The sequence below is a fragment of the Nyctereutes procyonoides genome, unplaced genomic scaffold, assembly GCF_905146905.1.
Source record: "Nyctereutes procyonoides isolate TBG_1078 unplaced genomic scaffold, NYPRO_anot_genome, whole genome shotgun sequence".
NCBI classification, from domain to species: domain Eukaryota; kingdom Metazoa; phylum Chordata; class Mammalia; order Carnivora; family Canidae; genus Nyctereutes; species Nyctereutes procyonoides.
The window spans coordinates 21,744,603-21,768,945 of record NW_026575120.1 but is presented as its reverse complement, the minus strand read 5'-3'; the positions used below and the strand labels follow the sequence as shown (position 1 = coordinate 21,768,945).

The following is a 24,343-nucleotide window of genomic DNA, read 5'->3' as shown; positions in this document are numbered from 1 at the left end:
GTAGGAGAGAAAGATGACCCAAGTCAGGTCTGCTTATTGGGCCTGTCCCACCGCAGATTTGTAAAGTTCGCAAAACTGCAATATCTTGAGTCCAGCTTTCTGAAAAGCTGGTCCAGGTAAATCGGCCTCCTCCTCTGGATGTGGCGGCCACGTTGCACAATTAACCTCTCGGTAGGAACCAAGAATGCCTGGCACGGGGGCCTAACCGGCACAGGTGAGCCACATTTTTGTGAGCCTAAAATTTTATCTACCTGTGCTTGGGATGCCGCTGCCCCTGCCGTGGTCCCCAGCGTGTTCTCTGGATTTTCATTCATCTCAACAGGCTTTTTTGGTTCCCCTTGCGATCTCTTCCTGAGCTAGGGACCATCTAGAATGTGTTAAGCTCCACATTTGTGACTCCCTCAAATTTTCCCTGTCCAGGATTTCTCATTTCATTCCGCTCTGGTCAGAGAACATATTTTGATTTCCATCCTTTTACATGGACCAAGATTTGTTGATGGCGAGCGTGTGACCCACTCTGGAGAATGTTCCACGTGTGCCGGAGAAGAGCTGTGAGAGGTGGGCACTCCTCAGCGGTTGGTGCACACTCCAATTCCCTTGGATTTCCATCTTGCAAAGCAAGCAATTTAATTTTTGTACTTTCCTTCCCCTGGAATATAATGGAAGAGGAGTGTTTATTCAAATTAAGGGCATCTTCTTACTGCCATGTTACTCATGTTATGGACTGTCCCCCCCATTCCTATGTTGATATCCTTATTGCCACTGCCCCCCCCACCCCCCGTGATGCTGTTGAGAAGTAGGGCTTCAGGAAGTGATGCCACATCCAGAGGAATCCCCTCAGGATTGGGATTAGCACCCTTATGCTGGGGCCCAGGGAGCCCCTCAGCTCTGCATGTGAGAACCTGGGAGGGTGCCAAGGGTGAACCGGGAAGTGGTTCTCACCAGACATCAGATCACTGGGCCTTGACTTTGGAAACGTTTCTGTCGTTTGTAAGCTACAGAGTCTGTGGTGTCCTGTTGCAGCAGCCCAAGCTAAGACAATGAGGTCTTTCTAAAAGGATCTTATCCTTAAAATCATTGCACACACAGGAGGTATGTGTAATCTATCCACATTCCGAAGAATGATACCAAAGTTAGCACCCCCCAGGCTAAGTGCAGCCAGTACCTGAGAAAGCTTCCCCAAGACCTTCCCTGACCAGCAACTATCAACTATCATCCCCACTTCTACAACAAAATTCTTTTTTTCTTTCTTTTTCTCTTTCTTCTTTCTTTCTTTCTTTCTTTCTTTCTTTCTTTCTTTCTTTCTTTCTTTCTCTTTCTTTTCTTCCTTGTTTCTTCTTTGTGTATTTCTTTCTAGTTTAATTTACTGGAGTCTTTTTGTATTTTATTATTGGAAAAAATGTGATCACTTCCTCTCATTGCATGAGTTCTGGGTAATTCTGCCAGACAATGTGGGTGGATTTTGGGGGGCATGATAAATGGAGGAAGGAGTGAATTTCCAGCCTTGGGTGTACAGTGGCCTTGGTGTTAATTTAATGAATGCTCTCTCTGGATGAATTCCAGAGTCTCTGAGGCAGCACCTACATGGCTCACCAGCATTCCTAGGATGATCCCAAAGGAAGGGAGTATATCCTCTGGGGAGAGTGAGGAACTGACCTTATCAAATGTAAGCTTGTACCCCTACAACTCAGCCATGCAATGTAGGGAGTCTACCCCACAGGAAGAATTCATTCCTAAGCCTGAGAATGTTCTTGTGGCAGAATTTGTAACAAAAAAATGACATCAACCTCAGCATCAAACAATAGGGAAATGGTGAGATAATAAATTATGGTCCATCTGTACAGTGAGATCCTAGGTAGCCAATGCAACTAATGCAGTACATTTTTAAAAAATTATTTATTTATTTATTTATTTGAAAGAAAGAGAGCATGTGAGCATGGGCTGGGGGGAGGTGGTGGGTAGGAGCAGAGAGGGAGGGAAAGGGAGGGGGAAAGATTCTCCAGCAGACTCTACTCTAAGCATAGAGCTCAATGTGGGGCTCGATCTCACAACCCTGAGATCATGACCTGAGCTGAAACCAAGAGTTGGTTGCTTGACTGATTGAGCCACCCAGGTGCCCCCTAATGCAGATTTCTAAGTCCTGTCATGGAAGGATATCCATGCTACATTTGGTACAAAAAAAAAAAAGATTTTGGGGTTTTGGAGGTTAATACGATCTCTCTTTTCTTTTTAAAGTATGTTGCACACCCAACTTGGGGCTCGAACTTATGAACCTGAGATCAAGCATCACATGCACTTCCCACTGAGGCAGCCAGGTGCCCTGATCTCTTTTAAAAATAGAACAATCCCGGGGATCCCTGGGTGGCGCAGCAGTTTGGCGCCTGCCTTTGGCCCAGGGCGCGATCCTGGAGACCTGGGATCGAATTCCACGTCGGGCTCCCGGTGCATGGAGCCTGCTTCTCCCTCTGCCTGTGTCTCTGCCTCTCTCTCTCTCTCTCTCTCTCTCTCTCTCTGTGTGTGACTATCATAAATAAATAAAAATTAAAAAAAAATAGAACAATCCCCAATAGACAGCATGGTACCCAGAATAATGCCTCTCCTTCCAAAGATGCCCACATCCTAACCCCTAGAGCCTGTGAATATGTTACCTTACCTGGAAAAAGTGACTTTGCAGACGAGGTTCAATTAAAGATCTGGAGATGGGATGATTATCCTGGATTATCTGAGTGGATCCAGTGTAATCACAGGGGTCTGTATACGAGGGAGAGAGGAGGGTTAGGTAGAGAGAGGTGTGGGGACAGAAGCAGAGGACAGAGTGATGTGAATGATGGATGGGGCACCAGCTAAGGATGTGGAAGCCTCTAGAAGCTGGAAAGGGCAGGTAGATAGATTCTCCCCTGGAGCCTCCTGAAGGAATCAGCCCTGTAGACACTTTGATTTTGGCCTGGTGAGATTTTTAAAATTTTTTAAAGATTTTATTCATTTATCAGAAAGAGAGAGAATGTGCCCATGAGAGCACAAGCTGAGGGTAGGGGCAGAGGGAGAGGGAGAAGCAGACACCCACAAAGCAGGAGCCCAGTGAGGGACTCCATCCCAGGACCCTGAGATCATGATCTAAGCCGAAGGCAGACACTTTACCCACTGAGCCCCCCAGATGCCCTCCACAAGACTCCTGACTTCCTGAACAGTACGGTAATACATTTGTGTTATTGAAGCCACGAGATTTTTGGTGATTTGTTAGACTAGTGAGAGGGAACTAAGGCAGAGAGATCATCTCAAAGGCAGGGTGAAGCAATGCAAAGCAGATGGAAATTTTTCACCTTGTACTTTGCTTATGTTGCTACTGTATTGATTTTAGTACTTAATAGTATTTTTTTAAGATTTTATTTATTTATTCATGAGAGACACAGAGAGAGAGAGGGAGGGAGGCAGAGACACGGGCAGAGGGAGAAGCAGACTCCATGCAGGGAGCCTGATGTGGGACTCGATCCCGGGACTCCAGGATCACTCCCTGGGCCGAAGGCAGGCACTAAACAGCTAAGCCACCCAGGGATCCCCTGTTTCATTTTTTTTTAGAAAAAGAAATGACCAAACGCTTTTCCAGTATGGCTGTAACATTTTACATGGGGGAAGCTGGGTTTCTCTACCTCCTTGCCAGGATTTGGTGCTGTCAATATGTTGCAGTTTAGCTGTCTTAATGGCTGAGTAATAGTTACGTGATTTTTTTTTAATTTTTTTATTTATTTATGATAGTCACACACAGAGAGAGAGGCAGAGACACAGGCAGAGGGAGAAACAGATTCCATGCACCGGGAGCCCGACGTGGGATTCGATCCCGGGTCTCCAGGATCGTGCCCTGGGCCAAAGGCAGGCGCCAAACCGCTGCGCCACCCAGGGATCCCCTAGTTACGTGATTTTAACCTACCTCTTTCCACAGCCTTTTAGAAATCATGGATGCAATTCACAAATACTTGAGGGCCTATAGCACAGCAACTAGAGCAGAGCCGCGAGGGAGCCAGCTGGCTCCTGTGCTCTAGAGAAGCTGCGTTCTAGAAGAGGAAGGAGGACAGGACACAATTAAGGGTCACTGGAGTCACATTCCACTGGCTTTACGCTCTAGGGTCAGCACATATGGTGGGGAACCTTTATCCCCAACCTATCCTTGACAACTGTGGTTAGTTTTTGTAGGGTGATAATGAGAGAATAATGTCTTCAAAGAAAATTCCCCCCCTTTTTAGGAGACACATACGGACATATTTACATGAAATGACATCTAGAGTTTGCTTCACGATAATGGGGAGAGTGGTTAAGAGATGGGACATGAATTATACCAGAGTGGCCACGAGGTGATAATCTCCAAAGCTAGGTGACAGGTAACAGGAACCCATTACACCATTTTATACTTTGCATCATTAGCCTTGAAATTTCTACTTAAAAGTATTTAAGAAAAGTCTTTAAAAATCTTTCAGAGTCCCTTTCCGGTGGTGACGACCTCCCCACAAGAATATGCCCCTTGCAAAGGATCTCCTGCACTCATCCCCAGAAGAGGATAAGAGGAAGCACAAGAAGAAGCACCTGGTGCAGAGCCTCAACTCCTACTTCATGGACGTGAAGTGCCTGGGATGCTACAAAATCACCACCATCTTCAGCTGCACACAGACAGTAATTCTGTGTGTCAACTGCCCCACTGGCCTCTGCCAGCCGACGGGAGGAAAAGCAAGGCTTACAGAAGGATGCTCCTTCAGGCAGAAGCAGCACTAAAAGCTCCCTGAATCAAGATGAGTGGACACCATCCCAATAAACAGATTTTGGATACTACTACTACTACTACTAATAACAATAATAATAATAATAAAATAAATAAAAATCAGAGGAATCATATTTTGATAAGCCATTTTTCCCTCTAGCTCAGGACAGATGACTGATTCTTTAGTGGAGCTCTAGGGCAGTACTTGGCTCACACAGCAGGCCACCTGATAAACCAGCAGAGTGGTGTTCACACCACAGTGGCAGGTGTAACCTAAGACCAAGAGCAATGCTGGCTTTTTTATTTTTTTAAAGATTTTACTTATTCATGCATGAGAGACACACAGAGAGAGAAAGGCAGAGACACAGGCAGAGGGAGAAGCAGGCTCCATGCAGGGAGCCCAACGTGGGACTCGATCCTGGGACTCCAGGATCACGCCCTGGGCTGAAGGCGGCGCTAAACCGCTGAGCCACCCAGGCTGCCCAATGCTGGCTTTTTTTTTTTAAAAATAGAACCACCTTCCCTGCCCATGGTCCTGGTCAATTAAAACATTGGAAAAATACTCAGCAGATGGAGGTCACATGCCTTACTTCCCAACAAAGCTGGTACAGGAGAGCCAGGGGTGGTATTCACAACTACTGGGGTTGTCTGGACTGTGGAAGAGTTTATCTGCAGCCAACTCTGAGAGCTGTGAGCAGACTCACTCACTCAGGGCACATACTGGATATTACCAATAGTTTTAAGCACTGCTCATCTGACAGGTTAAAGAAAAGCATGATGTTCTATTTACAAAATCTGGAAAATTTCAGACGGGGTAAAAGTCAAACATCTTTGTTGAATCAAGGATCTGTTGACATATCAGAGGAGCTGTATATATTAGGTGGTATAGTGAGTACTCTTCCGGAGGCTTTCAAAGTTTTTTGATCTTGATTTATAAGAACCACACTCTGTACTGCAACCCCGTTCACAGTTTGTGTGCACACATGGCACAATTTTTGAGACTGAAACCCCTATCGTGTTGTGAAAAGTAACTTGTGCTTCATTAAAACTAGCATTAAAAAGGGAAGCCTGGTAGGTTCAGTTGGTGAAGCCTCTTCCTTGGCTCAGGTCATGACCCTGGGGTGCTGGGATCAAGCCTTGCATGGGGCTGGGCTCCCTGCTTATCGGGGAGTCTGCTCCTCCTTCTCCCCTTCCCTCTTCCCTTGCTAGTGGTCTCTCTCTCTCCCAAATAAATAAATAAAATCTTAAAAAGGATCAGGGCATTGCACCGTTAGGATAAAGCGTCCTAAGTTTGGTTCCAGCGGGGCGTAGATGACGGGCACCTATGTGTACGCACTGTGTGTGCGCGCACGGGCGTGCACCTGCAGATGTAGGACGTCCGCGTGCGCCTGTGCACGCTCGCACAGCAGTGCACGAGCACAGGGCGTGCAGGTGCCGGTCCCCGCGTCCTGCACTTGGCCCGCACGCTGGCCGCCCCCAGTCGCCTCCCAGGAAAGCGCACGAGCCCCTCGGCGCCCAGCGTCTGCGTGCACCTGCCCCGGAGTGCGCTTTCGCGGGGCTCCCCAGCACCACTCCCCGGGGGAGCCCTGCCCTTCCCCTCCCCCAGCGTCCTCGCCGCAGAGCGGGGTCACCCCGGGGCCTTCTCAAGCTCCGGCGCGCCGGCGGCGGGCGCGCGCACGCCGGCGGGCTCCGAGGAGCGCCGCGGCGTCGGCGGCGGGCGCGCGCACGCCGGCAGCCCGCGGGGTGGAGGGTCTCGGCGTCGGCGGCGGGCGCGCGCCCGCAGGCGGGACCGCGCACGTCAGCCCCGGCCGGCGGCCATCTTTCCTCCCGGCGGCTGCTCCCGGTGCAAGTGCGGGGTCCGCGGCCCTGCCGGCGCCCTCGGCCTCGGCCGGAGCAGTGGGGAGGCGTGGATGAGGGGGGAGGTGAGGAGGAGCCGTCCCCTCCCCAGCGTCGCCGCCTCCCCCCCGCCCCCGAGGGCAGGCCGGGCGGGCACAGCCTCCAGGGCGAGCTCGGGCTCGGGCTCCAGCTCGGGGTCGCCCCCCGGCGCGGCGTATCCCACCCGCGGGAGACCCCTCTTCTGGCAGACCCCTCCCCGCGGAGACCCCTCCCCCCGAGACCCCTCCCCGCGGGAGGCCCCTCCCCCCGGGGCCCGCCCCGCTGCTCTCAGGGTCGGGGGCTCCTCCCAGATGGGATAAGCTGTAAAGATGTTTAGTTTTGAAGGGGATTTCAAAACGAGGCCCAAAGTGTCTCTCGGCGGCGCCAGTAGGAAGGTAAGAGCGGCCTGCGTTAGTGCGGCGTCGGCTGGGCCTCCGGGGCGGGGGCGGGCCTCCGGGGCGGGGGCGGGGGCGGGGGCGGGGGCGGGGGGCGGGGATCCGCGGGCTCACCTGCTGCGGAGGCCCCGGGGCGGGGGTCCGGCCGGAGCCGCGCGGGCTCCCGCCTGCAGCCCAGGCCCCGGCGGAGGTCCGCGAGCTCCTGAAGCCGCCGGGAAGCTCAGGGCGCCCAGTCAGTCTCCCCGTTCCCGAGGTGAAAGCGCTCGGGCGAAGGGCAGGGTTTCTTCTCAGAGATGAATTCTGGATACTTTGTCATCCGTGACCTGTGATCGCGGTTGCGTGGAGAACGCTACCTAAGGAGTGTTTCCTGCTGTAGCAAGCGAACGGGTGTGTGTGCCCATGTCAGCAGCTCCCGAAATCGAGGCTGGCCGCCTCCTCGGCCACGTGTCTGAACCCGAAGCGGTGTAGATTATTCTTGACCGGCTTTCTGGAAACGTTGCCGGGGAGACTCTGGACCGTTGCTCTCTGAGGCTCGGTCGTCTGTTACTCTTGCAGTTGTTGAGAATAAGGGGACGGGGCTGCAGTTACTCTGCCGTCCTCCCTGATGCCTGGCATCTATTGGCCCAGCGGACTTGCTGATACATGGTTCGTTCGGTGCCGGCGTCGCTGCACTCGCTTGTTTTCACCTCTTCTCCGCTGTTCTGGTTCGTGGGCGCCTTTTCGGTCTGTTTAGATTTTAAGGGGTTAAAAATAAATGTGTGGTCCGCGTGCTGAAAGTGTTTGAAAAGTGTAAGTGAATCTAATTAGCTGATTGTTTACGAGAGGATTTTTTAGATGTGCAAATGCTTTGCATATTATTTTTGGCCTTACTCAGGTAACTGTGTTGGCATGTGATTCTGGGGGAATGCTCGAATCCAAGTAGGAACTTGGATCGTGCCCTGGGTGAGTGTGTGTGATGGTTTCCTAGGGTAGAGGAAAGGAACCCAGCAGGGAGTTGGTAGAGAACTGCTGGTAATTTTCAGGTCTTGAGTTTTGCATGAAGGTAGCTGGCTGCAGAAGTAGGTATTAGTACTAGGTCCTGTGTAGGTGTGGCAGGATTCCCGTGGGTAACGCTCCGGGCCCTGGGTATTCATGAAAATGACAAATGAGATAGAGGAATTTATGCCCTTGGAGGGTAGCAGAGGCCTTGGGGATTCTGTGGGTAGATCTGGGGTACAGGTGAAGTAGAGAGCAGATGGATGGTACATGGCACACAGCAAGCTGGTGGCAGGCCACCAGCTCATAATCTCCTGACTTGTCTTTCAGACAAGGGTGCCCCTGCATGCCCTGCCCAGGTTCTCAACTACTAAGACAACTCTAGTCTGAGGAAAGTACACATCTGTCCTTCAGAATCTTGGGGAGATTGTACATCTTGCTGTTTACCGGGGCAAAACAATTTTTCTTTTTGATCCTTTTTGATTGAGGTATGGACTAAACCTTAAGTGTATGTGTCTTAGGTCATGTCCCAAGAAGAACTTGAGGAGGTGACCTTGGTGCATGTGAAATTGAGGGAGGGAAATGGTCTTCTTGCTTGGCGTCTATCTGTAGCCCAATCCCACCGAGAATTTAGGACTGTAGCTGGCATCATAGAACTGTCCCTTCTTGACGTACGGAGGCTAGAATTTTGTAAACCTGCCCCCCCCCCCCATCAGTTGGTCATTGGCCGAAGGCGGGAGTGTGACACTGCTGGCCTCTGAGCTAAGTAAGGGCAATTATCCGGAGAAGGTAGCACTAAGGAACCAACAGTAGTTAACACACAGCGGCTGGGCGATGGGTGCTCTGATCTGGAATCTGGGTGAGGAATCACCTGCAGGTTCAGCTGGAAGGATTTTTATGGATGACTGCCCCCTTGCGACCCCTCCCCCCAAATCAAATAACATTCCCAGCATTCCATAGGCTCCCACCTGCTCCCTTCCATTTAGTATTCCTTCTCCTGAAGACAATTGATAATTGCTGTTAGGTCTTTTACTGTAGCTTAGTTTTGCCTGATGAACTTCATGTAAATGAAGTCACATACAGTTTCTGTTTTTTGGGTCAGCATTCTGAGAGGCGGAGTCCATTCTCCTTGTTCTGTTGCATTGTATGAAAATAGCGTAGTGAGTACAATCTGTTTCTAGGTGTCTCCTGGTGTGCTCACGCGCACTTAAGCTGGGTTATTCACACACTGAGGCCTAGCTCTGGTGCCCACACGTGCAGTGTGTCCAAGGGTATCGGTGGCCTCACTTGCTTTCAACATTTATTGTCAGTCCTTTTAATTTTGGCAGTTCTTTCTTTTTCTTTTCTTTTCTTTTTTTTTTTAAGATTTTATTTATCCATGAGAGACACAGAGAGATGCAGAGACACAGAGGGAGAAGCAGGCTCCATGCAGGGAGCCCGACGTGGGACTCGATCCCGGGTCTCCAGGATCACGCCCTGGGCTGAAGGTGGCGCTAAACTGCTGAGCCGCTGAGCCGCTGAGCCACCCAGGCTGCCCTAATTTTGGCAGTTCTGGTGGGGATGTGGTTTCATTGTTGTTGTAGTTTTAATTTTGTTCCCTGGCAAAATTGTTGAGCACCAACAAATGCATATTATCCTTAATTCTCATTAGCTACAATGTAATTCCCTCCCCTCACTTAAAAAGCAAAAGGTTGGGGATCCCTGGGTGGCGCAGCGGTTTGGCGCCTGCCTTTGGCCCAGGGCGCGATCCTGGAGACCCGGGATCGAATCCCACGTCGGGCTCCCGGTGCATGGAGCCTGCTTCTCCCTCTGCCTGTGTCTCTGCCTCTCTCTCTCTCTCATTCTATGTGACTATCATAAATAAATAAAAATTAAAAAAAAAAAAAAGCAAAAGGTTGGGATGCCTGGTTGGGTCAGTGGGTGAAGGGTCTGTCTTCAGCTCAGGTCATGGTCTCGGGGTCCTGGGATTGAGTCCCACGTTGGGTTCCCAGCTCAGCAGGGGAGGGGGTCTGCTGCTCCCTCTCCCCGCTGCTTGTGCGCTTGTGCTCTCTCTCTCTCACTCTCTCACACACTCTCTCTCTCTTTAAAATATTTTTTTAAAAACCAGAAAGTTATAATGGTCTTTCCTTCATGTATTTTTTCTTTTTTTAAGATTCTATTTATTTATTCATGAGAGACACAGAGAGACGCAGAGGGAGAAGCAGGCTCCATGCAGGGAGCCTGATGTGGGACTTGATCCCGGGACTCCCAGAATCATGCCCTGAGCCAAAGGCAGGTGCTCAACCGCTAAGCCACCCAGGCGTCCCTTTTCCTTTATGTGTTAAATGATTTGTAATTTGTCGTCCTTTCTTAAGGTTGGTGGAAAACTGAATATTGCTACCTTTTTAGTACATCTTATCTTTTCCAAATTAAATGAATATTTTTAGTGTTTATTTAGAGGTTCTGTGTAGCATTTGAAATGTAATAAGGAGAACTCTGCTCCCATTATAATCTTGTTAGATAAGACTTAAACAATTAAAATTTAAGTAACAGTAGAGAGGGCAGCCCCGGTGGCCCAGCGGTTTAGCGCTGCCTTCAGCCCGGGGTGTGATCCTGGAAACCTGGGATTGAGTCCCACGTCGGGCTCCCTGTGTGGAGCCTGCTTCTCCCTCTGCCTGTGTCTCTGCCTCTCTCTCTCTGTGTGTCTGTCGTGAATGAATGAATAAAATCTTTAAAATAAATAAATAACAGTAGAGAATAGTTACTGTGTTCTGGATTTCCGTTGGGCTGGTCCAGGAAAAGAGTAGAGTTGGTTGGGGTTTAGTCTTTTTTTTTTTTAAGATTTTATTTATTTATTCATGACAGACACACAGAGAGAGAGGGAGAAGCAGGCTCCATGCAGGGAGCCTAAAGTGGGACTTGATCCCTGGTTTCCAGGATCACACCCTGGGCTGAAGGCAGCATCAAACTGGCTGGGCCACCGGGGCTGCCCAAGTTGAGGCTTAGTCTTGAAGGATGAATAGAATCAGGTTTGACGGGGAAACAACACGGGCATTCTAGAGGTGGAAGGGCATACATGGAATAAGTATGCACTGGATTCCACTATTCTAAGTTACACAGTTTCCTACTTTTTAATGTTGCTGAGATCAGGATACATCTTAGTGACATGACATAGTTCACTGGCAGTATTTTTTTTCCTCCTTTCTTATAGTGTAGAGAAGAATATCTTAGCGGCCATTCGATTACAAGTATAGAAATCCACTGAAAATTGCTTAGTGGGGGGAAAAAAGTGTATGGGAAGAATATGATTTCTCAAAGAACCTAAGCACAGAGATATATCCAATTACCAAGTCATCAGCACCAAGGTGGTTACTCCTGCGTTTTTCTCCCTGGGCTGTGCTGTCTCCTTCATTCTTGCTTGATGCACTGCTGACTGGCTTCCTCCTTTTTACTTGTGCATGACCTTGGCAGTGTATGCTTTCCTAGTTTAGGTGTCCAACTGAGACACTTGGATATCAGTTCTATTTCTCAGGAAATCTGGTTTGGGTCTGCCTTTCACCTGATGAGCTGAGTCTGGGATGGGGTTGTAGGGAGTCTAGATGTGTGAGTTGTAGGGAGTGGATTATCCAATAGGGAGAAGTGGTTGTTGAATGGAATGTCTCTGTTTCTGTGGACTTAGGTAGAGGTGTGTAACGGGCTGTTGATTGTCTATGTGTGAAATGAGGGAGAAATTGGGGCTAGACATGCCGATTTGGTAGTTACAACAGGTAGGTGATGCAGAAAGAAGTCCTTAGAGGAAGGCCTGGAGTTTGGGGTGGGGTGGGCTTGTGAGGTATTATAACATCTAATGGGCAGCCCAGGTGGCTCAGCGGTTTAGTGCCGCCTTCAGCCCAGGGTGTGATCCTGGAGACCCGGATCAAGTCCCACATCGGGCTCCCTGCATGGAGCCTGCTTTTCCCTCTGTCTGTGTCTTTGCCTCTCTTTCTCTTTCTCTCTCTCTGTCTCTCATGAATAAAGTCTTTCTTTAAAAAAAAAAAAAAACCAAAAACAAAAGGGGATCCCTAGGTGGCTCAGCGGTTTAGCGCCTGCCGTTGACCCAGGGTGCAATCCTGGAGTTGTGGTATCAAGTCCCGCATGGGGCTCCCGGCATGGAGCCTGCTTCCCCCTCTGCCTGTGTCTCTGCCCCCCCCCTCTCTCTCTATATATATATCAATAAATAAATAAAATCTTAAAAAAAACTTAAAAAAAATATCTCATAAGTGAGGAAGAATACTTAGGAAAGAATCACAGCTGGCCTGGGGCTAGAGCAAGGAGGGGAAAGTGACCTCAGTGCTAAGTGCTGCAGGGGTGCCGTGAGGATACAATAACCAAATATGAAGGCCCGAGTGACTTTATGGGGTTAATAGTCCAGGGTAGCAGGACTTGGAAGTCAGATTGCAGTACATCAGGGAGTGTATGGGAGGTCCAAAAATGGCTAGATCTTTTCTGAAAAGGACCCAAAGAAGGATGCATTTGGGGTCTAAGGAAGGTTTTGTTTTGGGCCTATGAAAGAAGCTTGAGCAAGTTACAGACTGGGGAAGGAGCAGGTGCAGGAGGGAGGAGGACTAGGGGAGGGAGTGGAAAGAGGTGTGAGCAGAAGAAGAAAATATTTTGATATGTACAGGGAAGAAATGGATGTGGATATAAAACAGTTTGTAGGTAGGAGGAAGGAAATTAAAACTTCTTTTCCAACTTTGCACAGTTGAGGAAGAGTGGCAGGAGAAGAAATATTTCTTATTTGTTTTTAAGATTTTATTTATTTGAGAGAGAAAAACGGAGCACAAGCAGGGGGCGTGGCAGAGGGGGAGAGAGAAGCAGACTCCCTGCTGAGCAGGGAGCCTAACATGGGGCCTGATTCCAGGACACTGGGACCATAACCTGAGCTGAAGGCAGATGCTTAACCCACTAAGCCACCCAGGTCCCCATAATATTTCTTTAATGTTTGTCTGTTGCTTTAAAAAAAAGTAGGACTTTATTTTTTAGAGTTTTATAGAAGAAAATCAAGCAGATGGTACAGAGTTCCCTTTTGCCCCCTCATCCTCCACCTTCCATTTCTCCAGTTATTAGAATCTTGCATTAGTGTAGTTCATTCGTCATAATTGATAAACCAATGTTGATATGTTAACGTTCACTCTTTATGTTGTATTTTCTTTTCTTCTTCTTTTTTTAAGGTTTTATTTATTTATGCATGAGAGATACAGAGAAGCAGAGACATAGGCAGAGGAGGAAGCAGGCTCCCCATGGAGAACCCAATGTGGGACTGAATCCCGGGACTCCGGGATCACGACCCGAGCTGAAGGCAGATGCTTAACCACTGAGCCACCCAGGCGCCCCTATGTTGTATTTTCTATGAGTTTTAACAAATGTATAATGATGTTATCCACCCTTACAGTATCATACAGAAAGATTTATTGCTCTAAAAATCCTCCCTGCTTTACCCATTCATCCTCCCTCATACTCCCATGGATCATTCGGTAGGAGTGTTTAGTTTTAACACTGCAGAAGCTAGGGCATCTGGGTGGCTCAGTTGGTTAAGTGTCCAACTCTTGGTTTCAGCTTGAGTCTTGATCTCAGGGTCCTGAGAGTGAGCCCAGCACTCAGTAGGGAGTCTGCTTCTCCCTCTCTCCTTGCCCCTCCCCACTGTATGTGCTCTCTCTCAAATAAATAAATACATCTTTAAAAAAGAAAAAAATCTGTAGAACTGTCCTCCAAAGTGGCTGCACCATTTTGCATTGCCACTGGCAATGATTGAGAGTTCTGTTGCTCCACATCCTTTCCAGCATTTGGTGGTGTCAGTATTCTGAATTTTGGTCATTCTAATAAGTGTGTAGTGGTACCTCATTATTCTAATTTGCATTTCCCTGATGACATATGATGTGGAGTGTCTTTTCATATGCTTATTTGTCATCTGTATACGTTACCTTTTGCCCATTTTTTAATTGGGTTGTTTCTTTTTACTTCTTTTCTTTTTTTTAACTAATTTTTTTTAAGTAGACTCCATGCCCAGTGTGGAGCCCAGTGTGGGGCTCAGTCTCACCACCCTGAGATTAAGACCTGAGCTGAGATCAAGAGTTGAATGCTTAACTGTCTGAGTCACCCAAGTGCCTCTGGGTTGTTTTCTTATTGTTGAGTTTTAAGAGTTCCTTATATATATTTCTTATGTATTTGTATATATTTTGTAAATATGCAAGCCCTTTGTCAAATGTCTTTTGCAAATATTTTTTCCCACTTCTAGTTCATTTTTAAAATTATCTTAACTGTCGTTTGCAGAGCAGTTTTTGATTCTAATGAAGTCTAGTTGTATCAATATTTTCTTTCATGGATTATGCTTCTGATGTTGTGTCTGAAAAGTTGCCAAATACAAGGTCACCTAGCTTTTATAAAAATGCTATCTTCTAGTAGTTTTATAGTTTTGTATTTTACATTTAAGTCTATGATCCATTTGAGGTTAATTTTTCAGAAAGGTATAAGGTCTGTGTCTAGTTTATTGCTTTTGTTTTTATTTTTTTTCATGTGGATGTCCAGTTGTTCAGCCTGTTTTGTTGAAAAGCTGTCCTTTCTTCATTGAATTGCCTTTGCTCCTTTGTCAAAGATCAGTTGACTCTATTTTTGTGGGTCTATTTTTGGGCTCTTTTGTTCCATTAATCTATTGGTTCTGTTTTGTTTTTGCCACCATACTATCTTGAATTCTGTAGCTTTATTCTAAGTCTTGAAGTTGGATAGTGTCATTTTGTTCTTTTTCTTCAGCACTCTGTGAGGTATTCTGGGATTTTTGACTGGGATGATGTTGAATCTGTAGATCAAGTTAGAAAGAACTGATAGTGACAATACTGAGTCTTTCTATCCAACATGGAATATCTCCAGTGTTTAGTTCTTTGACTTCATTCATAAGACTTTGGTAGTTTTCCTTATGTAAACCTTATATATATATATTGTTAGATTTAGACACGTATTTCGTTTTTCTGGTGCTAATGTAATGATACTGTGTTTTTCATTTCAAATTCCAGTTGTTCATTGCTAGTATATAGGAAAACAATTGATTTTTATATTTATGTTTCTATTTCTCCCATCCCCTAGCCCCTGGCAGCCAGTTTCCTACTCTATGATTCCAAATGTTTGGCTTTTTTTTTTTCCTTAAAGATTCTACATGTAAGTGAGATCATACAGTATTTGTCTTTGCTTGGCTTATTTCACTTAGCATAATGCCCTCAGTGTCCACCCATGTTGTCACAGATGGCAGGATTCCCATCTTTCTCGGGGCTGAATAATATTCGATCGTGTATGTAATTTACCACATCCTTATCCATTCGTTTGTTGATGTACCCTTATGTTGTTTCCATATCTAGGTTGTTGTGAATAATGCTGCAGTGAACACAGGGGTGCAGGTATCTCTTTGATATCCTGTTTCATTTCCTTTGGTTATATAGCCAGAAATGGGGTTACTGGATCATAAGGTAGTTCTATTTTTTATTTTTTTGAGGAAGCTCCATATTGTTTTCCACAGTGGAAGCCATATTTTTGTTTTTAATTTCAAATTCCAACTTTTCATTGCTGGTATGTGGAAAGGCAGTTGATTTTTATATATTAACCTTGTATCCTTCAATCTCACTATAATCACTTAATAATTTCAGGAGTTTCTTAAATCAGTTGTTTGGAATTTCCTATGTAATGATCCTGTCATCTGTGATCAAAGACAGTTTTCTTTTTCTCTTCCCAAGTCGTCTATTATTTCTGTTTCTTTTCTCCCTGCATTAGCTAGGACATTTAGTAAAATGTTAAAGCAGTAGTCTGAGAGGGAGCATCCTTGCCTTGTTCCCGATCTTCCTGGGAATACTTCTGGTTTCTTACCATTAAGTATGATGTGAGCTGCAGATATTTTATGGATGTTCTTTATCAAAGTGAGGAGGTTCCCTTCTATTCCTAGTTTACTGACAGTTTTTTTTTTTTTTAATCGTGAAGGGGTGTTGGATTTTGTCAAATGCTTTTTCTGCATCTACTATTGTGATCATGTGATTTTTCTTGAGTCTGTTTATGTGGCAGATTGCACTAAGTGATTTTGGGTGCTGAACCAGCCTTGCATACTTGGGATAACTTCCACTTGATTATGATGTGTAATTCTTTTTATACATTGTTGAATTCCTTTTAATAAAATTTTGTTGGGAATTTTGCATCAATGTTCATGAGAGATAACTGGTCTGTGATTTTACTTCTTGTGATGTTTCTGTCTGGTTTTGTTATTAGGGTAATGCTGGCCTCATAGAATGAGTTACTGTACTCTAGGGCCTACCAAATCCAGCTATTGCAGTTTTAATTTCCCCTTTGATAGGTTTAGACTACTCTTTGGATTTTAAGAACTTTGATTTGCTGGCTTTACAAAACTGCCCTTGTTCTGCAATTGCAGATCTTACTTAAAATATTTGAACTTAAAAAATATTCCTTACATATATATGTGTGTATATATATATATACACACATATATATGTGCATATATATATACATATATATATATATATATAATTTTAAAGTAGGCTACCTGCCCATTATGAACCCCAACATGGGGCTTAAACTCATGCCTGAGATCAAGATCTGAGCTGAGATGAAGAGTCAGATGCTTAACTGACTGAGCCATCCAGGCATCCCTCCATGCTCCTTTTTTTTGAAAGTTGGCATTCAGTAAATGGGTTGTCCTGCTACTCTGTGTACATAGAAGTATAAGATAAAACTGTTTCTTACAGATCTGGCATTAAGTAAAACAAAAATATTTTCTAAGATCAGATTTTAAAAAAAACTTTATTGTCAGATCTGGTGTTATTACATTGCTATTTTTTAAAAGATTTTATTTATTCATGAGAGATAGAGAGAGGCAGAGACATAGGCAGAGGGAGAAGCAGGCTCCATGCAGGGAGCTTGATGTGGGACTCGATCCTGGAACTCCAGGATCACGCCCTGAGCCAAAGGCAGACACTCAAAGGCTGAGCCTCTTAGGCATGCATCCCTGTTACGTTGCTGTTTTATCTAGCAGTACCACATCTGTTCTCTTGAACATAATTGTTGGTAGCTTTCACATATGAGACCAAAAAACTGCAGTTCCCTGTAGCAGATAAGTTCAGGAGTTCTTGACCTGGTGCTTAGGGAAATTAAGCAGAATAGAAGGGCTGAGACTATTTTTCTAATTACCTCTGTACTTTTAATCAGGGCCTGGGGTGAGACAGCAAGGCACCTGGGGCACAAAGTTTAGGGAGGTGCTCACTTCAGTTGCACAGCTGCATGGTGTAAGGTGGTCCATGCTCTCGTGGTGGGCCCCACAGCTGCACCACCCATAGAGCAAGAACAAGAACACCTCTGTAAATCTCATACCCTGGGGACCTAGCTTGGCACCAGTCCCTGCCTGGCTGTGCACACTGGAGCTGATTTTCTTGGGTTAAGGAGTTAATTGCTAACTCTCTTTCTCTCTTTTTTTAAAAAATGTTTATTTATGAGAGAGAGAGAGGGAGAGAGAGAGAGAGGCAGAGGCACAGGCAGAGGGAGAAGCAGGCTCCATGTAGGGAGCCTGACACAAGACTCGATTCCTGGGTCCCCAGGATCACACCTTGGGCCGAAGGCGGTGCTAAACCGCTGAGCCGCCCAGGCTGCCCCCCCTCCCCCCGACTAAGTCTCTTAACTAAGGGAACACCTAGGAAGTGTCGTGGACTGCAGAAGAGTCTCAAAAGAGTTTGTTGCTGAAGCAATAGGGAGTTTTCTTCTGTGACTCTCTTTATTCTTACAACTTTTATTGAATGCAGACAGCTAGAAGTTGGGAAGTTGACCATCTTATTCTTTGATGCCACTGTTAGAGTAGTTGCTTTCTACATGTTCCTGTTCTCCAGTCACAGTCTCTTCACACCTTCTTTTACTTACACTGTTGTCAGTGTGAAGGGAGGAGCAGAAACTTTCTTCTGTTGGTGTGTCTCCACAGAGCCCATCACTTGCCATGGTAACCAGGTTAAAGATGGAAATACAAAAAAAAAAAAAAAGATGGAAATAACCTAATGGTGTAAATTGGCACAACCTACTGGGATGGGAGGGATGACACTTTAGCATCGAAAGTTTTAATGAGTACGTCCCCTCTATTCCAGTAATTCTACTTTTAGAAGTTTATCCTAAGGAACTAATTTGGCAGGTGCATAGGAAAGATGTATGGGAAAAGATCATGACTGTGGTAATACTATTAAAAATTTGAAACAACCTAAATGTCTAACAATAGGAAATTTGTTAAGCAAATGGTAATATAACAATGTAATGGAATATATTACACAACCATTTAAAGTGGTCGTGATGGGGATCCCTGAGTGGCTCAGTGGTTTAGCGTCTGCCTTCAGGCCCAGGGCATGATCCTGGAGTCTTGGGATCGAGTCCCACATCGGGCTCCCTGCATGGAGCCTGCTTCTCCTTCTGCCTGTGTCTCTGCCTCTCTCTCTGTCTCTCATGAATAAATAAATAATTTTTTTTTAATTTTTTAAAAATTTTTATTTATTTATGATAGTCACAGAGAGAGAGAGAGGCAGAGAAACAGGCAGAGGGAGAAGCAGGCTCCATGAACCAGGAGCCCGACGTGGGATTCGATCCCGGGTCTCCAGGATCGCGCCCTGGGCCAAAGGCAGGCGCCAAACCGCTGCGCCACCCAGGGATCCCAAATAAATAAAATCTTTAAAAAAAATAAAGTGGTCATGATGTTTGCTTATTATTTATATTTTAATGTCTTATATTTATTAAAATGATTCATTGTTAATAGAAATAAACAGATTACAAAACAGTACTGCAGTGAGCATTTAAGTTATTAAGCTAAACAGTCATATTGGGGCACCTGGCTGGCTCAATCAGGAGAGCATGTGACTTTTTGCTTTGTGTGTGTGTGTGTGTGTTTAATGATTTTTATTTATCTGAGAGAGAGAGAAAGAGCATGAGCGGGAGGAGGGGCAGAGCGAGAAGCAGACTCCCCTCTGAGCAGAAAGCCCGATGCGTGGGACCTAATCCCAGGATCCTGAACTGAAGACGATGCTTAACTGACTGACCCACTCAGGAGCCCCAAGTATGTGACTTTAATCTTGGAGTTGTAAATTTGAGTCCCATGTTAAGGTAGAGATTACTTAAAATCTTAAAAAAAAAAAAAAGTCATAATCTGCTTTACCACTTTCTTAATTTCCAGTAAATGAAGGACATGTATGTATTCTCTATTCCTGCATAATGTGGCTTAAGGCAGTATAGTCTTATCATCTCAATGAGTTTTGTGGGACCAGTATCTTAGAGCAGCTTTTGGGGTGGTTCTGGCTCAGGATCTCTCAGAGGCTAAGGTGTCTAAAGCTTGGACTGAGCCACACCTAGGCTCACTTCTCCACATACCTGGAAGTTAGTTGCTGGGTCTTGGTGGGAGGTATCAGTTTCCTGCTACCCGCACATCTCCCGAGGGCTGCTTGAATGTCCTCACGACATGGCATGTAATCTGAGAGGGCAGAGAGAAAGTGGCATGCCTGTACAAGGTAGTCCTGAAAGTCATATACACTTTCATCATATTCTGTTTGTCCATTCACTCCACACTCAAGGTGAGAAGAATCAAGCTCCGCCTCTTCAAGGGAAGTAACAATTTGTGGAAATATTCTTTTTAAAAAATATATATTTCATTTATTGTGAGAGAGTTCGAGTGGCACACAAGCAGGGGGAAGGGCAGAGGGAGAGGGAGAATCTCAAGCAGACTCACCACTGAGTGCAGAGCCAGACACAGGGCTCGATCTCACGACCCTAGACCGTGATCTAAGCTGAAATCAAGAGTTGGAGGCTTAACTGACTGAGCCACCCAGGTGTCCTGAATTTGTGGAAATATTCTAAAACCACCATGGAAGGGGTTATCAGTTTTAGCTGAGTTGTAAATGCTAGTACCATGTGACTTATATGTCATTTTCTATCTTAACAACCTATTAAGATTTAAATATTATGGCTTTCCTTTTACTATACTGAGTCAGTAGTTACTAGCTATGTAACTATTATATAAATAATGAAACAGTTTAAAAGTAAAACTTGTCAACCAGATAATTTTTCAGTAGACATTTTGATGAAACTTGGTTGACTTGGAGGCAATTTTGTAGCTCTGTGTCTTCGAAACTTAAGCAGATGTCATTTATTTGCAGCAATGTGAATTTACTTAGGTCATTTACTTCTTTAATCCAACCACCCTTGGAGAAAAGGGGGGATATACTGTTGGGCCAGGGGGAGTAGGTAATTTTGGACTGAATGTCCTTGGGTTGTCACCATGACAACCATAGGGCAGGAGGCAGATGTGAGGATATGGAAGAGAGGTGAGTGAAGTAGGAGAGTATCACGGTAAATTTTTGGTCATCTGGGAATTTTTTTTGGACAGTCGTATACCAGGATAGAGGGAGGAGGTCAGTTTTCCTTCTCTTCTAATATTGATATATGCTATTTGCAGAGCCCCAGACAAATGGTACAAGGTTAGTGCCATAGGCTTTTGTGTGCTGGACTGTGTTTCTTAGTACTGTTTATATATGAACATTGTTGCCATGAGTGAGAAGGAACAGCATGGGCAGAGGTGTCCAACCCTGGAGGAGTGGTAATCACCTACAGGTTGCTCAACATGGCTGACTGGAGTCAGGGTGAGAGAAGAGAAGGCTGGGGAGAGGCAGTCAGGGCTAGATCCTAAAGGGCTTTGGGGGGCACATCCAGCAGTGGTGAGCCAGTGAAGGATTTAAACAGTGAAGTGAGGTTTTGGAGAGATGAGTGTGAGGCAGTGCTGGTGTGGGAAACCATGCAAGAGAGCTGCAGTTGTGCAGAAGAGTCACGAGGGCCTAAAGCCAAGCCGTGGGCCCCTGAGTGGGGAGGAGTTCAGGAGCTGTCAAGGAGGCAAAACTCATAAGCTCTGCAATGAGAGGGTCACCTCAGGTGTTGGTCTGGGATTACCAGAGTGGATAGTGACTCCAGAAACCAGACGATGTTAAATTCCTAACATTTTGATTCAACTTGAGATGTTTGGGGATGTTCAGGAAGCACTGCTCTGGACTTTTGGGTGGAGACTGGGAGTCCATCAGTAAGTGGTGGAAATTGGTAGATGCACTGGAATCTTCAGGAAAGTGTTCCTGAGAAGACTTGCAGGCTCAGAACAAAACTCTTAGGGATGCCAACATTTACAGAAGCAGCAGAGAAGCGGGCATGCAGCTGGGGCGTGGAGCGTGGAAGGCCTGTGTGTGTGTCCACGTGTGAACGGCCACCCTTACCATCAGATGGTAGTTGTTACTGAGGGAGTGAGCGGGGCTCATCAGAGGCTGCACACCTTATCATGAGGCTTTGTTTTGCTGTAGCCATTCCTCTCTATCTTGCATCTGACCATAAAACATGTAGACTCTATGTTATCCCAAAGCTGAGAGTAAAATCCTTCAATCTGTTTTCTAAAATTAAAGTTTCGTTTAATTTTTAAAAATTACCATGAATACTCATTTAATGAACTTTGTATGAAGTATATATGTTTATCCTTTATTTTTGGACGTTTAGGTCGTTTCTGTTTTATTGTGAACACCTGTAGAGCCAAAAATGTATAATTATTTCTTTAGGATAAGTTAAAGAAGTTGAATTACTTGGTCAAAGTATGTTTTGTAAAGGCTTTTGATATGCTTTGTTCTCTAGAAAAAATTATATTGATTTCTATTCCTGGGCAGGACAGCTACGTGCTGCCTACACATCTTTGCATTGCTGTCTACTGTCCAGTGCTCTAAGAACATTTCATCTCTTTACTTGTCACAGTTACATAGGTGACTGTACTTGGAATCTGTCCTCCAGCAGGGTGTTTTGCTTGTGTGCTCACATTTCTCTGTGACTCCTGGAGGCTCTGGCATTCCATGGAACATCCTTTCAAGGGGGAAATCAGAACCCAGAAAGTCCAAAACTTGAGTGAGAACCACGGAGCTCAGATAGCCTGGTCTGTTCTCCATATGTTCTGCTGGATGTTGTGTAGCCTGCACATCCTGCATCCACCTCCTGCATGACTTAAGCTTCCCTTTACTGCGTGGGACGTCGAGGAACATGTCCTGCAGGCATGGAGAAGGTGGCTCTGATAAAATCCTATGTCTTTCTGAATTAATTTTCCTTATAATGAAGCTTTAATGCTTTAATGTTTTTAAGGAACATTAGTAAACTCTAGTGTGTTGGCAAGCAGCACTATTCATAGCACATGTTTACTACAAAATGTGGAGTTGTAAAAAGTACAGTGGGAACCAGAAAAAAAAATGCTTATCTCCATAACCAACTGTCTTCAGTGGTAACAAAATGCTTATCTTTTCTGGTCTTCTCTTTTTCACATCTTATACTATGAAAGTCATAATTCTTGATCATGAAAAAGTCAAACTGAATTATCACTAATCTTCCTTGCTTTAATAATGTCTCCATTTCCAATCTCCAGATAGGAGCCTTTAAAACAATGTTAACTTTTTTTTAATTGAAAAAAATTAGAAAAAGTGAGATTCATCTAAAGGACTTATGATGAAACCTTCCTCTCACTGAGACTCCTAATTTCCCATTAGTACCAATTTCCTCAGTGTCTGTTCAGAACTAGTCTAAACATAAATAAACTTATCCCCCATCATTTTTTTCAGTAAAAATGAGGGAGCATACTGTTCTCCTTAGTGTCCTATCTCAGTAATGACTCTGCACAGCACCTTTCAGTCTCTGTAGCTGTGTTGTCATAGATGCGTAATATTCCACTGCATGGTTGGTATCATGTAACCACTTTCTTGTGTGTGTCTAGGTTATCTTCGCAGTTTTGCTATTAAAATGGTGCCATATTTACCACCCAGTTCTTACGTAAGAAGAGAAAGTCTTTCAGAATTTATTGTAATGGGATTTAAACTATTGCATTTTGCTTTAGATATTTTATTTAAAAGTGAGCTCTTTTTAAATTACAATGTTTATTGTAGAAAATTTTAAATATACTGAAATGAAGAAAAACTACCTCTTTGGAACCCCACCCTCCATAGAAATAAAACACTGCCGGGCAGCCTCGGTAGCGCAGCAGTTTGGTGCCGCCTGCAGCCTGGGGTGTGATCCTGGAGACCTGGGATCGAGTCCCACGTTGGGCTCCCTGCATGGAGCCTGCTTCTCCCTCTCCGACTCTGCCTGTGTCTCTGCCTCTCTCTCTCAGTGTCTATGAATAAATAAATAAAATCTTAAAAAAAAAAAACAACTGCCAATATGTGGGTGAATTTTTTATAGTCTTTTTCTATGTTTTTTGAATTAGGAATCATATTGGACATTCTATTTTATGAATATGATATTTAGTAATGGTATTCAATACACCTTTAAGTATTTTTTGCATTACATGAAGTTGGTTGCTCTTTTATTTTCATAGAGGTTCTTAGGAAAAAACCATATATCATAGATTGTGTCTTATTCACAAATAATACTTTTGCTAACATTTAGCATTTTAATTAACTCAAAAGGAAGTGTTTTACTTGAATATTTGAATTGTGTGAAACTTCTTACTATGCTAGTGCATGAGACTGCGAAAATACTAACTTAACACAGGTGTGAAACTGATTATTCTGTTTACACTGTTAAATGGAGTAAATTGCTAAGGGAAGATAACCCAAATAGTGAAACAAAGCAAACTTCATAGTAGTTTTTAAAAATCAAGATATTAGTAAGCATGCTAGCATTCTTTTTATAAATGGTTAGCCCATTTGAGCATTTGGTTGATGGAAATCATATAAATTTATAGTTCTTTAACTTAAGTGACTATAAGTTTTTTATTCTGATAGTTAATGAAATCTGATTTAAACCATGTAAGACTTACTTTTTTAAAAGCTTCATTTTGTTACCACTGAATATATCTGCAAGATTTAAAATAAAAAAAGCATTTCTTTTCTCACTTAGAAACATTTTTGTTAATGGTACGTTTGAAGTTTGGCCATATTTAATTTTCCGAGGAGATAAGATAATGTGCCTAAAGCTCAAAGCTCAAATAGAGAAGTTTGCTGTCATTTACTCTTATTTACATATTGATGAAAAGTTGTAGTGTCACAGCTGTGGAGGTGAGATTAGTATTGAAAGTGACATGTACGCAACAAGAACAGGCTTAGTCATTCCAAAAACATTTGATGATCCTGTTTTATGAAACTGGTGTATAACTGCCCCTAAGAATTCCTAACTTTTCTAGGCCTGTATCATTTAGAAGGCAAAGGAGGTTTTCATGTATGTGTATAATAAATTGGAACCAAAAACTTGTTAAGAATCAAAATCTGAATGCCTTTTTTGCTGGTACTTTATTCATTTCCTCCCAGCCACTTCATTATGAATT

At 44.6% G+C, this 24,343-nt stretch overlaps 2 protein-coding genes across 3 annotated transcripts in view; both read left to right on the top strand.

Annotated features, from left to right (window-relative positions):
- Window positions 1-4,506: 4,506 nt before the first annotated feature.
- Window positions 4,507-4,761, top strand: LOC129515923 (40S ribosomal protein S27-like). The gene has a single exon (XM_055335147.1). The coding sequence runs from the start codon at window positions 4,507-4,509 to the stop codon at window positions 4,759-4,761; it is 255 nt and encodes an 84-aa protein (XP_055191122.1).
- Window positions 4,762-6,545: 1,784 nt separating this feature from the next.
- The window catches only part of UBE3C (ubiquitin protein ligase E3C), a 125,471-nt gene continuing 107,673 nt past the window's right edge, over window positions 6,546-24,343 (top strand). For both annotated transcript variants that reach the window (XM_055335146.1, XM_055335145.1), the window contains exon 1: window positions 6,546-7,017. In XM_055335146.1, coding sequence (XP_055191121.1) covers window positions 6,952-7,017 — 66 coding nt within the window. In that variant the 5' untranslated portion in view covers window positions 6,546-6,951. The remainder of the gene's footprint in view (window positions 7,018-24,343) is intronic.